At 31.0% G+C, this 13,738-nt stretch overlaps 1 protein-coding gene and 1 long non-coding RNA gene across 2 annotated transcripts in view; one reads left to right on the top strand and one right to left on the bottom strand.

Moving 5' to 3' along the window:
• LOC142323540 (uncharacterized) overlaps positions 1-13,738 on the top strand; it is a 570,462-nt gene that overhangs the window by 255,860 nt on the left and 300,864 nt on the right. The window contains exon 2 of the mRNA XM_075363315.1: positions 12,792-12,940. Within this exon, the coding sequence (XP_075219430.1) occupies positions 12,813-12,940 (128 nt within the window). The 5' untranslated portion in view covers positions 12,792-12,812. The remainder of the gene's footprint in view (positions 1-12,791; positions 12,941-13,738) is intronic.
• LOC142323541 (uncharacterized) overlaps positions 1-13,738 on the bottom strand; it is a 559,373-nt gene that overhangs the window by 253,840 nt on the left and 291,795 nt on the right. The gene's annotated exons all lie outside the window — the stretch shown is intronic.

Here is a 13,738-nt window from a genome sequence, read left to right as displayed (position 1 = left end):
CTTCTTATTAACTCCTCCTGAAAGCATTTTTAACGAACTAGGTGGATTAAATCTGGCTTGCACTTATTGTTCTTCCCTTCCGATTTAATTACTAAAAATACAAAACCATCTAGCGTTTGCTTGGAAAAATAGTTAAGTGCTTCCACAGAAAACAATTTTATTATATTCATACTTTTTCAGAACAGTTCTTAAAACTTTAAAATGATTTATATGAAAATATAATATTGTGTATTGCTTATGTTTATAAATATAAAACCCGTTTAGTGTAAGCGTACTTATTTTTTCCTCGTATTTATGTACGAGTATATAATTTTTCTGGTTGTATTTATTCCAGAATCTAAACATACAAATAAATAAAAAGACAGAGTTTTTCATGTTAATCTAAAAGTTCTGCGCAAAAAGGCCAACATTTAGTTATTTTATTTGTTTCCACGTTCCAACTTGCAGCATCATAACTAACCACGCTTCTAATTCGCCCCGGTCAAATTTTTTCGACATTAAATTGAGCGTAACTCAAGAACGACTCGACCAATCTTCATCAGATTTTATATGCACAACTTCAAATACACTACTATCATACATAACTAAATTTCAATGAAACTTATCTTGTAGTTGTGAAGATTTTTGTGCCAAAAAACTTTATACATAAGTCTATAAATAAATAAATAAATAAAATTACATTTTAAGTGAATGGTATTTTCGTACTTCTCATATCTCAAAACGTGAAGAGAATTCATTTTCACACCCTACTCTCCCACCGTACGACCGAAAGTAATACCGGTCTTTTCTTTGAAAAGTCAGTAAAAAAACAGTTCTTTTTAGCGGTTACACTTAATATCCTCTGCGACTTTTTCCGTGTAGTTCATGAATATCACTGAAGATACCATAAAACCGCTTGAAGATTTTACGACAAAAAAAAAAGTTAAAATAAATTTCTATCAGTTTGTCATTAAAATTTAATAAGTTTATTAAACAATAACAATATTTTTTTTAAAAATTAATTAAATAAACTGATACTTTTAATTAGAAACGTAATATATATTTTTAAGTTATAGCCTAACATAAAAAATACTTATGCTTTGATTTAATATTTTTCATCTCATAATATTTTCCTTAGATTAACTTATTTATTAAATTTACTTCTAAAATAAAAAAGAAAACTGATAAAAGAGAAAGTAAACACAAATTCGATTTATTTTCTTTACTCACACCACTTACAAGTAGGTTTCTTTTTGTAACTATATGAAGTTATCACGGTGACAGCTGAAGATTCTACTATTAGAGTAAAGGGGAGATGTTTGTTTACTTTATCAAGCAATTTGAAAAACGTATAGATAGTTGGTGAGTGCACCAACACAGAATCCTAGAACAAATATATATGTATATATATATATATATATATATATATATTATATATATATATATATATATATATATATATATTACTACAGTAAATCAAGATAAGCTTTGTACAATCCTGCATTCGACAGCTACCCAAAAAAAGGCGTCTACCGACTCGAAAAACCGCCTGCAGGATTCTCTCTCTTTCTCTCTCTCTCAGCTAACACGGGCACGTGAGCTCGAATAATCTCTTTATCCAAGATAGAAAATGCATTTATACATATAAAAATCATTTATTATCAATGTAAATATATATAGTCCTTAGAGGCAAAAAAAATGAACATTATAGATACAAGACGGTATTTAGACGACACATTTAGTGGTAAGTTTTACGCTTTAATTTAGTACCTTTTTCAGACACGTATAAAGAAGGAACAAAGAAAGAAAATCAAAAATGTATCTTTTTTTACTTTCTCATGTAAATTTATCTTTGAAAATATAGAAATTTTTTTTTTTTTTTTTTTTTATAAACCGAATTGATTACAATAAAATAAAATAAATTTGTATCACTAATAACACAAACCTGCGATGGCTGTGTTTTTTTAGTTGTTGATAATTGATTCTTATGTATTTTTTAGTTCTGAATCCGAAAATAACCTTCATTTTTTCTATCACGTCAGAACTTTTCGCTAATCGTAAATTTCAAAATTTGTCAAAAGCTCAAAAATTGCAAAATTTGATACAATAAAACAGATATAAAAGTTCTTTTTAAAAATAAATTAATATAATATATTCACTTTTTTTGGCTTATACTACGCATTCTTATAGCTAAACAATTGAGTGATCTAAAGAAAAGGCGGGGGGGAGGGTCATTGACCCCTCAATTTCTAATGAAATTTGCCACAAAATAATTTTAATTTCTATAATGCACTTTAAATTAATTTATTTAACTAATTTTTATGAGGTACATCATGCCTTTGGAAACCATTCCCCATCTTCAACCAACCTTAATGACGAAAATTATAAACAATTTTATTGCAAGTGTCGAAGTTTCTTTGGACGGCCTATAATCTGCTTCGCGCTTTTCCTTCTGTATTCTCTATAGGGTTCACCTCGTTGCAACATCCAGCAATAGTCTGCCATCATCAAAGTAGTTGATACCTCCTTTCTATTTATTTCATGTTCTGATGAAATTTCTCATCCATCTTTTCGCTAACGGCACCATATTTTCAGGAAAATAGTCCACATGTGAATTTAGGAAATGAACCTTCAAGCTCATGGAACAACCTGAATTTTTGTATTTCTGCAGCATGTTTTAACGATTGATCTGAAATTCGGATCCTTCTTATTACCCAGAAACTTGGTTACTACGTCTTTAAAGATTCCTCAGGTTTCTTTTTCTGCAACTGTCTTTTGTTTCTCAAAATTACCATCTTTGAGAAGTTTTCTAATGTCAGAACCAGTAAAGACACCCTCTTTTAGTTTAACGGTTGATGACTGAAAATTTGTCACAAATATATTTAAAAAAATCATCTTCTTTTGTTAAGGCTTTGACAAATTGCTTCATCAAGCCTAACTTGATATGCAGAGGTGGAATGAGAACTTCATTTGGATCTACGAGAGCTTTTCGGAGCACATTTTTGGTTGCAAATTCTAATGAAGCTCTTTTTGGCCAATCTTTCCTTATCCAGTGATTTTCTCTGTTTCTGCTATCCCATTAACCCAAAAAACAAGGAAACTTTGTGTATCTGCCTTGCTGTCCTAGGAGCATCGTTATTATTTAGAGATCGCCGCACGTAATCCACTTATATTGTCATAGTTAATTTTATCGAGAACGGATTCCAAATTATCGTAAATCTTTTTTAAATGGACAGAATGTCCGACGGTACTGACCCGATACGTATTTCCATTATGAATTACAACTTTGAGGCTTCTTTTGGACGATTCTATGAACAGTCCCAAACGGTACTTTCATACGGAATGTTAATTCGAGTCAAAAGTCACGTACATCAGTGCGGAAGACTAATTCTCCTTCTTCCAAAAAGTATGGAAGAAAATCCTTTTCTCTGCATCTGAACCAGAAAAATGAGATGCCAGCTGCTAGAAGTTTCTTCTCTTTAAGCCTCGAACCAAGCAATTCTGAATTTTCTTTGGTCAGATGTAAGTCTCGAACCAAAACGTTTAGGTCAGACTGTGAATAAGATCTGGTGCACAGATATCTCCGGGTTTTTACTCCGCGATGTTATCTTCATTTAAATTGCTTGTTTAACGGTGGAATTGGCACTGGTATGTCTGGAACCGGACTTAAACCGGATGGCAATGAAATATTTGGATAGACGATTTTTTTTTATTCTTCAAATTGAAACCATGAGAACCAGTGGAACAAAAGTAACAATCATTGGTGTTATTTCGTGGCTCCCGCCACACCATTGGAACTCCAAATTTAAACGCTTCTTGTTCACCCTTTGACCAACGCGTAAGTCCTTCAACACATGTGTAGCAAATGTAGTGGAGTGCCCAAGTTTTGTCTTGATCTCCTATTTTCACTCCAAAATACGTGAGGTAAACCTGTCGAACGAAACTTGTTATATTTCTTTTTTGTCTTTCCACCATTAACTCACCACATACGTAACAAAAAGAATCTGTAGAATTTTTGCAGCCTCTTGAAAGCATTTTGAAAACGGAAAGTTTGCTTTATGGCCAGAAAAAATATTTTCCACCGACAAAAACGCGTTTGATCACGGAGGATGAAAAGAACTCGATTTACGGATGCTGATAGTTGAAACAGTACTTATAGTTGTTACACGGTGCGTGAGTGGCGCGGATAGCTGCCTATAAACATGTTACACCTTATTAAGTCTTGTCACAACCTGTCGACCAAGCTCTCCCACAGACTCGTCCTCTTCAACCCAAACCTCCCCCCCGCATTCGTCTTCAGACCACTCAACTGTTTAGCTATAAAAATGCATAGTATACGCCAAAAAAGTGAATATATTATATTAATTTATTATACAAATTTTTTAAACATGTTTTTCTACATCTAAACATCGTACTAAAAAATAAAAAATAAAAATGTTTTCAAAAGTAAAGGTCTACTGAAAAATTAAGTTTAGCATACGAAACAATTCAATTCAAGGGAAAAAATGATCCAATCAATAGAATACCTAGTAAACATAAAAAGAAGATAATTTTGTTTTCAACAAAATAACATATGTAAAGTTGTCTATCTTCGAAGACCTCCGTGAAAAGCATGGGGTGAGACCTCAGTTCTATTTTGTACCTTAACTTTAGTCATCTATAGAGATTTACTGGGTATTATATACTGAAACTATCATTTCCATTTTGCATCAAAACCTTTGTCATATTTATATAATTAATGTAGATATTGAATATAAAAGCGCGCCTCATGCTTTTGATTATGGTCTTACAAAACTAGACAATTTTACACATATTATTGAGTTGAAAACAAAATTATCTTCTATTTTTGTTTACTGGGATAATCCATTATTTGGATTCTTTTACTCGTAGTTCCTCGAATTAAACTGAATTATTTCGTCCGCTAAAATTACTTTTTTTGTAGTCCTTTACTTTAGAAAATATTATTTTTTAATTTTTAGTACGATGTTTAGGTGTAGAAAAGCATGAAGTAAAAAATCTCTTTAGTAGTCGCAGCAAATTTCTATTATACACTTAAATACCAAATAATTAATCACACTGCACTCTAAAATTGACACTGGTTTGTGAATGTATAAATGTAAAATGCATACATATTGTATACACATAAACACATTATGGTAGCAAAATTATTATGGTGGTAAAACTGCGATTGTCACTGGTGTTTGTTTTTTTAAACGTATGTTTTTAAAAATTTATTTTATTTTAATTAATTACATATATTATATAATTACAATGTTTTTAGTATAATTTAGTATATCTGTTATAGAACCTATTTATGATGAATATAAATAACTGTTATATAATCTATGAAAAAAAAAGTTAATATTAATAATATATTAAAATATACTGAAACCGTGGAAGTCTGAACAGTGGAACGAAGGTGAGTTAAAGAAAAGCATACAAAAAATGTTTTACGTCTATTTTACAGAATTACGTTTTTTTAATTTTTATACATTTTGAAATTTGCGATTTGCAAAAAATCCTGACGTGATGGAAAAAATGAAGGTTATTCTCGGATTCAGCGCTAAAAGATACATAGGAATCAATTATAAAAAGTTAAAAAAAGTTTACAACCCAAATTTTGCAAGCTTGTGTAATAATAAATTTCATTCCGACTGAATAGCAACTTTATTAAAAATAAAATAATATCGTTTTATTAAAATTATGCAGTAATCTCTTATTGTATAAAACCTTATTACTTAAAAATCAATGGACTTCCCCATTCTATTAATTTCATACAACAGCTGTTTCAAGAAAATTGATAGTCTTAATTATAATCTGAACAGAGTGCCTCTTTGCAAACGGTTCGGTCATTTAAATGATCAATTTAGAGGAAATACGATGCGTTTTTATAACCTCATTCGTCTTGTTTCAGCAAGATAGCATTGATCTTTCCGTTCTGTGGAAAGGGGTCTGTATTAAAACACATTGTATTGATTTTACATATTTAACATCCTGCATTCTACATTTCACATTTCTCACTGGAATTGAAAACGGACCTAATTATCGTGACCGTCACCGGATCGGTTAAACGTCATCGGTTCGTTAAACCTTGCTCGTTCGTTAAAGGTCACCTTCCTTAAACCTTTTTACAGAAATATTGATCTAAGCCGTAGAGATTTTCTAATTTATAATTTTAGATTCGATGAATAACGTGGCAAAATATTTTAGACATCAAAAATATAAAATCGATAATGAGTTTTATTACTAACGCTACCTGTTTTGCGGTGGAAAGAAACGAACGAAATGAACATGTGACAGCGAGACTAATGAGTTTTCCTGGAATTTCTACGCCAATGAAGTTACACAAACCACCATTTTTCCATAACCCACGTCCTTTGAAAAAATCTCTAAAACCTGTGATTTTGTTAGTTAGAAGATAACTTCTGAGGATTATAATTGAATTAAAAAATTAATATATCACATTCTCTGTATTTCTTACGACATACTTCATTTTTTCTTATCATAATCGGCATATTTGTAATATCTTTAAAAGTTCGAGCGGAGCGCTTCTACCGTGTTATATGACGTTTATATAGTACAACAGACATAATATACGATTAAAGAATGAATCTTTTTCAAAAATAGAAAAGGTGATCGTCTTATTCATAAAATAAAAATCATTAATCGTGTAAAACACCAGACTTCACGTTTAATATAATTTGTGGCAGATATCGTATTCACTGTAATTACTACAATGCGACAAACTGCGCAATCCAAAATGAACACTTTGGAATGAATTGTTTAAAACTACTTCGTATATTATTTATAAAAAAAATTTACATTTCATATTCTCCATTCCGCATTTCGGTTTGATCAACAGAATTACGAGAGCAAGTCTCTCATAAATTTTTTTCGATGTGGCGAGACGAACCGCGAGAAAATAGCTGCCCTTGATACGCTACAGGACAATCCCAGGCGATGCCGCGGCATAGCGCCCGGACTTGTGGCCCTGGACGTCCTCGTTCGGAAGAGGAGTGTTATATACAGAGGAGTGCGCAAGGCAGATGCGGAGGCATCATTTGTCCACAGGTGGAAAGAGAGATGAGATCAGTCGACGAAAGGCAGATGGTCCTACAGACTGATCCCGGACATCCAGAGATGGGTGTGCCGAAAACACGGGGAAGTGGGGTATGAGTCTATCCAGTTCCTTACCGGTCACGGGTGTTATAAGGGATAGTTGTGCTCGCGGACACCGAGACCCTCCGCGGAATGCGATAATTGCCGGGAAAAAGAATACCATAGTACATCGGTGTTCGTGTGCGATCTGTTTCTGCAGCGTAGGAAAGCATACAGTAGAGAATTCGGTGAGCTTACCCCAGGGAACACCTACGGGACTATGTTACAGATCGACGTGTCCTCGATGTCGGTTAAGATCATCCGAATAAAGTTGGCAAAAGATGTCCAGGGGAAAATAATTACCAATGAGTCTCCCTTAGGGCATATCCCCGGCCTCAAGGTCGAGGTAAAAAAAAACCACAGGATCCCGATGAATTGTAATCTTGGGCCGCAGTGGTGGTGCGGGTGGAGATAAGATATATCGAATGCTGTGATAATACCATAAGGTGAGCCTGGTATTCTATAATGGGTGGATGGGTTTTAGCGGATAGGGTAGGTAGGCCGGCAAAGTAGTTCCCACACTACTACGGGGTACAGGCGGCGCAACCACCAATCTTGATGTTTGGTACCAGGCAGCGACAGCGCAATTCAAATCATTTTACTGTCCTTTTAGCATTACATTTCCGTCATTACCTAACAGCGAATGGGCCTTCATAACATGTATTATGCTGTTAGTTTTGGATCGTAGAACACAACTTTTTGAAATTTTAATCACCTCGAATTAAATTTTTAAATTTAATACATTTTTAAATTAAATTTGGTTTAATTATTTATATAAGTTACGTCAAATTTAAATGCAAACAATATAGTTATATTGTTTCTTGATATGATTCTGGGTAAGGTGACTCATTTCCTGAGTTAAAATACTTGGCCTGTCCATATTTAGTTTTACAATAGATAAAATCATGATAGTTTCTAATATATGTTTATACATTCAGATAATTATAATGTTAATCTATCATTTAGCGTTTGTCTACTGACGTAATTATAATACTTGTTGAGAATAGGCCTACATTTTCATAACATTTAAAAAATATTATAACATTTATTTTTATGAAAACATACTTATCATTTATAAAGTATAAACAGCAGAATTAGAAAACATTTAAAAGTAATCCATAATGCCATTTACTAACATAAGATAATAAGTTGTATTTACAAAAAAAAGAAGGAATTTTCTTCCGCGCGTGAAAATTAAACTGAAGGTTTTCAGTTTGGATAACAGGTACCGTACTAGCTGTCGTAGTCCAAGTTTCAAGATTCATTGCGGCATCTACATGAGACCACAAAATTCCTATAAAGCTTTCCCTCCGACGACGAGAAAACGTCTCTCATAATTAACTATAATACAATACAGGCGATAATTTGACTCAGGTATTGACTCAGGTGAATTTTTTTTTACAAAACTATACATTTTTTCGAGTTTAGTTTTCTTAATATGAAGGATACGTGTAATAAGAGGTGGTGTTTTGAGTTATAAACCTAATCTGATATAGAAAAAATTTTACTGTATTAGGAGTTTTTAGGGTATTTAGGATTATTTAATTTAACCTATTAGTTCTAATAAAGAAATAGTTTTACTAACGGTTGTAATCAATTTTTTCTCATCATTACGATGATATTTAAGCTTACGGAAATGAAAAATTCAAAAACAATTTATATATATATATATAAATCATATTACATTTCCTATATGAATATTACGATTCCTATATGAATATTACGTCTAATGATATTTCAACAAAGGTAATTCAAATAGTTGAATGGTCAAAATTATATAATTAGCCATTCATTATTACGTTAAATTTTTTTATTTGTACTCGTATATATGTTAAATACTATAAATTTTAATAAGTTACCTGAAATCTGTTCCCGAAGATTAAACAACTGTTATAAAATTTAAAAATAATTGTCATAATTCGAAATCCAAAACAAAAAGTACTAGCGTTTTAATTGCCGATTTTGAATAACCTGGAAAATTAATATATCATCTATGAAACAATATTTATTTACGGTATTTTTTTATTTATTTCTATCAGTATTAATAACTGTTATAAACAGAATGAACTGTATTTATACTAAGAGGTTTCTGTACTTTTACCGTGGAATTTTCTGATGGCTCACACTAATTACTAAATAATTTAAAGAATTCATTTCTTTCTCGACCAAAGAGGAAAATTAAAAAAAAAATCATATTCTCTTTACTTTTATCAAAAGAAAATAATAAACTAGTTCAATCTAAAATACCACAGTTAGATGAATCAAAATAATGCACTACCAGCTGAAAATTAAACACGTTCCAAACAAGATTGTACTTTTCCCATCTAGAATTACTTGCCATTTTCAGGTCTTTTGTAGAATTCAGGAATCTGAATCTCGTTTGATTCTTTATCATTAGAACATTTGCATTTTTTAAATATACAGGATCTATTATTTCACAATCAGAATGATCACTAAAGTCGTCATTTTGCAAAATCTGAAGTATAATTTCTTCATGCAGAGGTGAGTTACAGGAAGTACTAGCCATTATTCTTTGCCGATAAAATAATGGCAAACTGATAAATAAAATAAACTAATAAATAACGTCTAATAATAACTGATAAATAATAAGCGTATATATTATAGACGACAATAAATTATAAAAATGAATATGAAAATATAAAAAACTACAAAATCTCAACTAACAGAGACACTAAGACATGCTGTCGTAGAGCAGTACGACATAATTGTAACCAATGAAACAATGATTGTTCACAAGATTAATAAGCGCATATGTTACGAATAGTTAAAATAAATAAAAAACAAAGCAATAAAAACGTTATCTGTCCTCGACTAAGGAATGCGTCATTTGTATCACAACGTAGACGTGGCTAACAAAACGTTCCTTCAGACAAGCAAACAGCTGACCGCGAATAGAAAAAATAAAACATGAAACTACAGTACGTACGATGAAAATAAAAGCTTTCTTGCACCAGGTTGACAGTCGTTGTGCTGGACATTGTATTACTTTTTCTAGTAACGTTAGGCTCATTCAGAAATCAAGTATTCTGCAATACAGTGTTTAACTATTTTCATAAATAGCAAAAATTATTTCCACAATTAAAATTTATTATCATTTTGTTTCATTTCAGACAATAATTTCTTTAAAAATATTTAGCGTACTTATAAATATTTCTTACTGTAATTGTATAAAAATGAATAGTTTAAACTTGTATTAATAGATTATTATTACACTCCCTCCATCAAATGAATCATAAAATAGATGATTATTTTATAAGAATAAAGAGTATCAAAATATTTCATTTGAGTTATATGGGTACCTATTAAATAATAGGTCTATACACTACAAATTTTAATAATTTATTAATAGCTTAGTCATTTTATACGTATTCATAGAATAACTAAATAATTATTATATCGCATTTTTGACTCTTATTCAGTACAAGTCTTTACTTTCATTTTCAATAAACTGATTTAGTTCAATTCCTGGCGTATCCCGGTACGAATGGTGTAGTTGTTTCCTTCTGTAATGTGTGGCGTCTTAGTTAATGTTTTGCGTGTAATAATGAATTAGTATGTTTTCTGCGTTTTTTTGTTGTGAATCTTTTTTTTCAATGGAAGAATTAAATTTATAGTTAAGAATAAAAAGCTCTTTATCCATGCTCGTGAAATAGTTGATAATATATACGATTTTATGAAGAAAGAAGCTGTACAGTTAGAAAATTAGAAGACGATAAACATTTAATACGTATTCAAAAATGTGAAGGTTGTATTCACAACCTGCAGTGGTTCTTACTGCAGGTTGTGAGATTTCAAGAATACAAGTTCAAAAATTCCGAAAAGAAAAGTAGGAGCTTCTTAAATCTAAACCGCAGTCGTGATTATTCAGCACCCCAAAAAAATAACAATTTCATGGAGTGGGCATCTGAAAAATTAATTCCTTGTCTCCCCCCCCAACCCAAGTCTATGGTTGTTATCGATAATGCGCCATATCACAATTCACTTCTAGATAAGCTTCCGAATTCAAATGGTAGGAAAAGTGGCATGATTAATTGATTACAAAAGAAAAATGTTCCCTTTAATAGAGCAATGTTAAGACCACAGTTGTACCAGTGACAATTAAATCACGTAGATTTTGATGAATCACCATTTTGATGAACTACTAAAAGAACATGGGCATCAGGTTCTACGACTTCCACCTTACTATCCCGATTTATATCCATTTGATTTGGTATGATCGGCTCTGAAAAGATATGTTGGTAGTAATAACACAACATTTTTAATGTCAGATATTAAAACAATTAGCTGAGGAAAAATAGATGAAATGAATAATGATGATTGGAAACCATATTGTGAACAAGTAAAAAAAGCTGAAAATGAGTATAAGATGGAACGGCTAATCGACGAAATGACGGATAAATTTATCGTACAGTGGTATAGATTTATTATTGCGGATAAATTTATCGTACTATACAGTGGTAATGAAAGTGATTGTTCCGATGAAGACACAGAAGATGGTGAACTTACACGGAAATTGGAAGTATAATGCAATTTTTAAGTACCTGTTAATAACTCTACAATCAACATGAAAACAATTATACAAAAAAAGAATTTGAAAATTTTAAATAATTAAAAATTTTAATTATTATACAAAAAAGAATTGTAAAATAATAATTGTACATCTAAGTGTAATTATGGATACAATATACAATCAAGCACTAATTAAGATTTTTTTTAATTTAAAAATATATCTATAGTAAAATTCTTGTTTTTGTAATCTTTATTTATTGAATTATCAATAATAATTACGTAATAATGAATTATAACTAATAAAACATGAAAACGGTAATAAATTAAACGTGCATAAATAAAAGTACAACGATTATTATTGTTGTCCTATTAGATGCCTGTAAATGTTTTCAGGTTCGGTAGTAATTCAGTCTCGACCTCCTCAAACACAAGCTTTTATTTTCATTGTACGCACTATACTTAGTTGAAAAATGACATTGAAAATAATTCACAAAATACCGTAGACAGTATTATTTTGAAAGAAACCAACTTAGACTTGCGCCTTTGTACACACCAGAACATTCCATGCGTTATAGCCGTATTCGGACATTAAAAAAACTAATAATAAAACGTTTTTAAAACATTAAACTGAGAAGGAAAACCTTTTTTAAATAAATATTATGCACAGTTACTACATATTCGAGAATGAGTGTTTCTTTATTCGATCACATGGCTATTCATATCTTGTCGTATTTCTTATAAAACAGATGAAAATCTAGCGATTCAGATTTCTGGATTGAATAATAGAGAACTAAGAGATTAATCTTGTTTTACTATCTCATGACGGAATTCAAGCGATCTTAGGTCATAGCGGAGTCTTAAAAGAGGTGTCATCTTCTGATTCAAGTTGCCTATAATTATTGCTTTATCCGTTCACTTTTTCAGTTTTTATTACTTAAAAACCTAAAGAAAGCTTTATAATAATCTCTGTATAAATATCAATATATTTTTTTATCTATGAAGGGAACATAAACTCACATCGGTCAGTTATCCGCATGAATTTTGAATTAAGCATTATATTTTACATAGATATATTTCCAACCATTAAAAAAATGTGAATAACATAAATGTGTATTCTTTTTCAGTCAAAAGTCGGGCCAGCTTTAATGATGGTAGATAAGACGGGAATCGGGCCGGAAAACGAGAATGTTGCAGACCCTGGTACGGGCGAAGAAAGTGGAGATGACGGCCCCGATCAAGACTCACCCGTTGAAGATAAAAATCCAGGAAATAGGTATATTACCATTAAAAAATAAGTTATCTAAGCATTTCTTTTTTAAATTCTTTTCCTCTTATTAGTGATCTTATGGAATAACAAAAATATCTGATCGTATAACAGAAAATTGAAATTTGGCAAGAACTTCAATGCGAACCGAAACGGGTTAATATAAAAAAAATCTAGCCCTTTTTCTGCACGGGGGCCTAAAAGTAGTAGTTTTTCAAAATTTTTAATCCTTAAAATTGTGCTTACTCATCGAAAGATTAAAATTTCACGTCAAAAAAGATAGCAGGTTCTTAATTTTAGCGATAATTATTTTATATTTTATATTTTCCAAGCCTAATTCAGCACAAAATACAATGATTTCGACAATCCTGTTTGTCATTTTAAAGAGGAAATTCCTTTGGTGATCTCGTGAAAATTTCTCTCAGACATCAGTGGAAGATTTTTTAAACGAAAAATTATACAATCACCTTGAAATTTTATTTTGTTATTTGCTTGTCATCTATATCATCGTTTTCATTACTTAATATTAGTTATTATAGCGTTATATTAAGTGACATAAAGCCAATCTAATGTTCAGAATATTTTTCATGTGAAAGTAAATTAAATGTAAAACATAATGTAAAAATAAAACTTACTCCCGTAATCCAGACTGCCTTTTCTCACTCTCGATAGTAGTTAACCGATTTTCTTGCTCGTTAATTAATGTTTTTTTTTTTTTTTTTTTGTATTTCTATGAGGACGTAGGTTTCTCGCCTTATTTGTTTCTTATTAACAGATATGTTATTTCGAGAAGGAAAATCTTTCTAT

This window comes from Lycorma delicatula, chromosome 4 (assembly GCF_047948215.1).
Source record: "Lycorma delicatula isolate Av1 chromosome 4, ASM4794821v1, whole genome shotgun sequence".
NCBI classification, from domain to species: Eukaryota; Metazoa; Arthropoda; class Insecta; order Hemiptera; family Fulgoridae; genus Lycorma; species Lycorma delicatula.
This window is presented reverse-complemented; position numbering and strand designations above follow the sequence as displayed.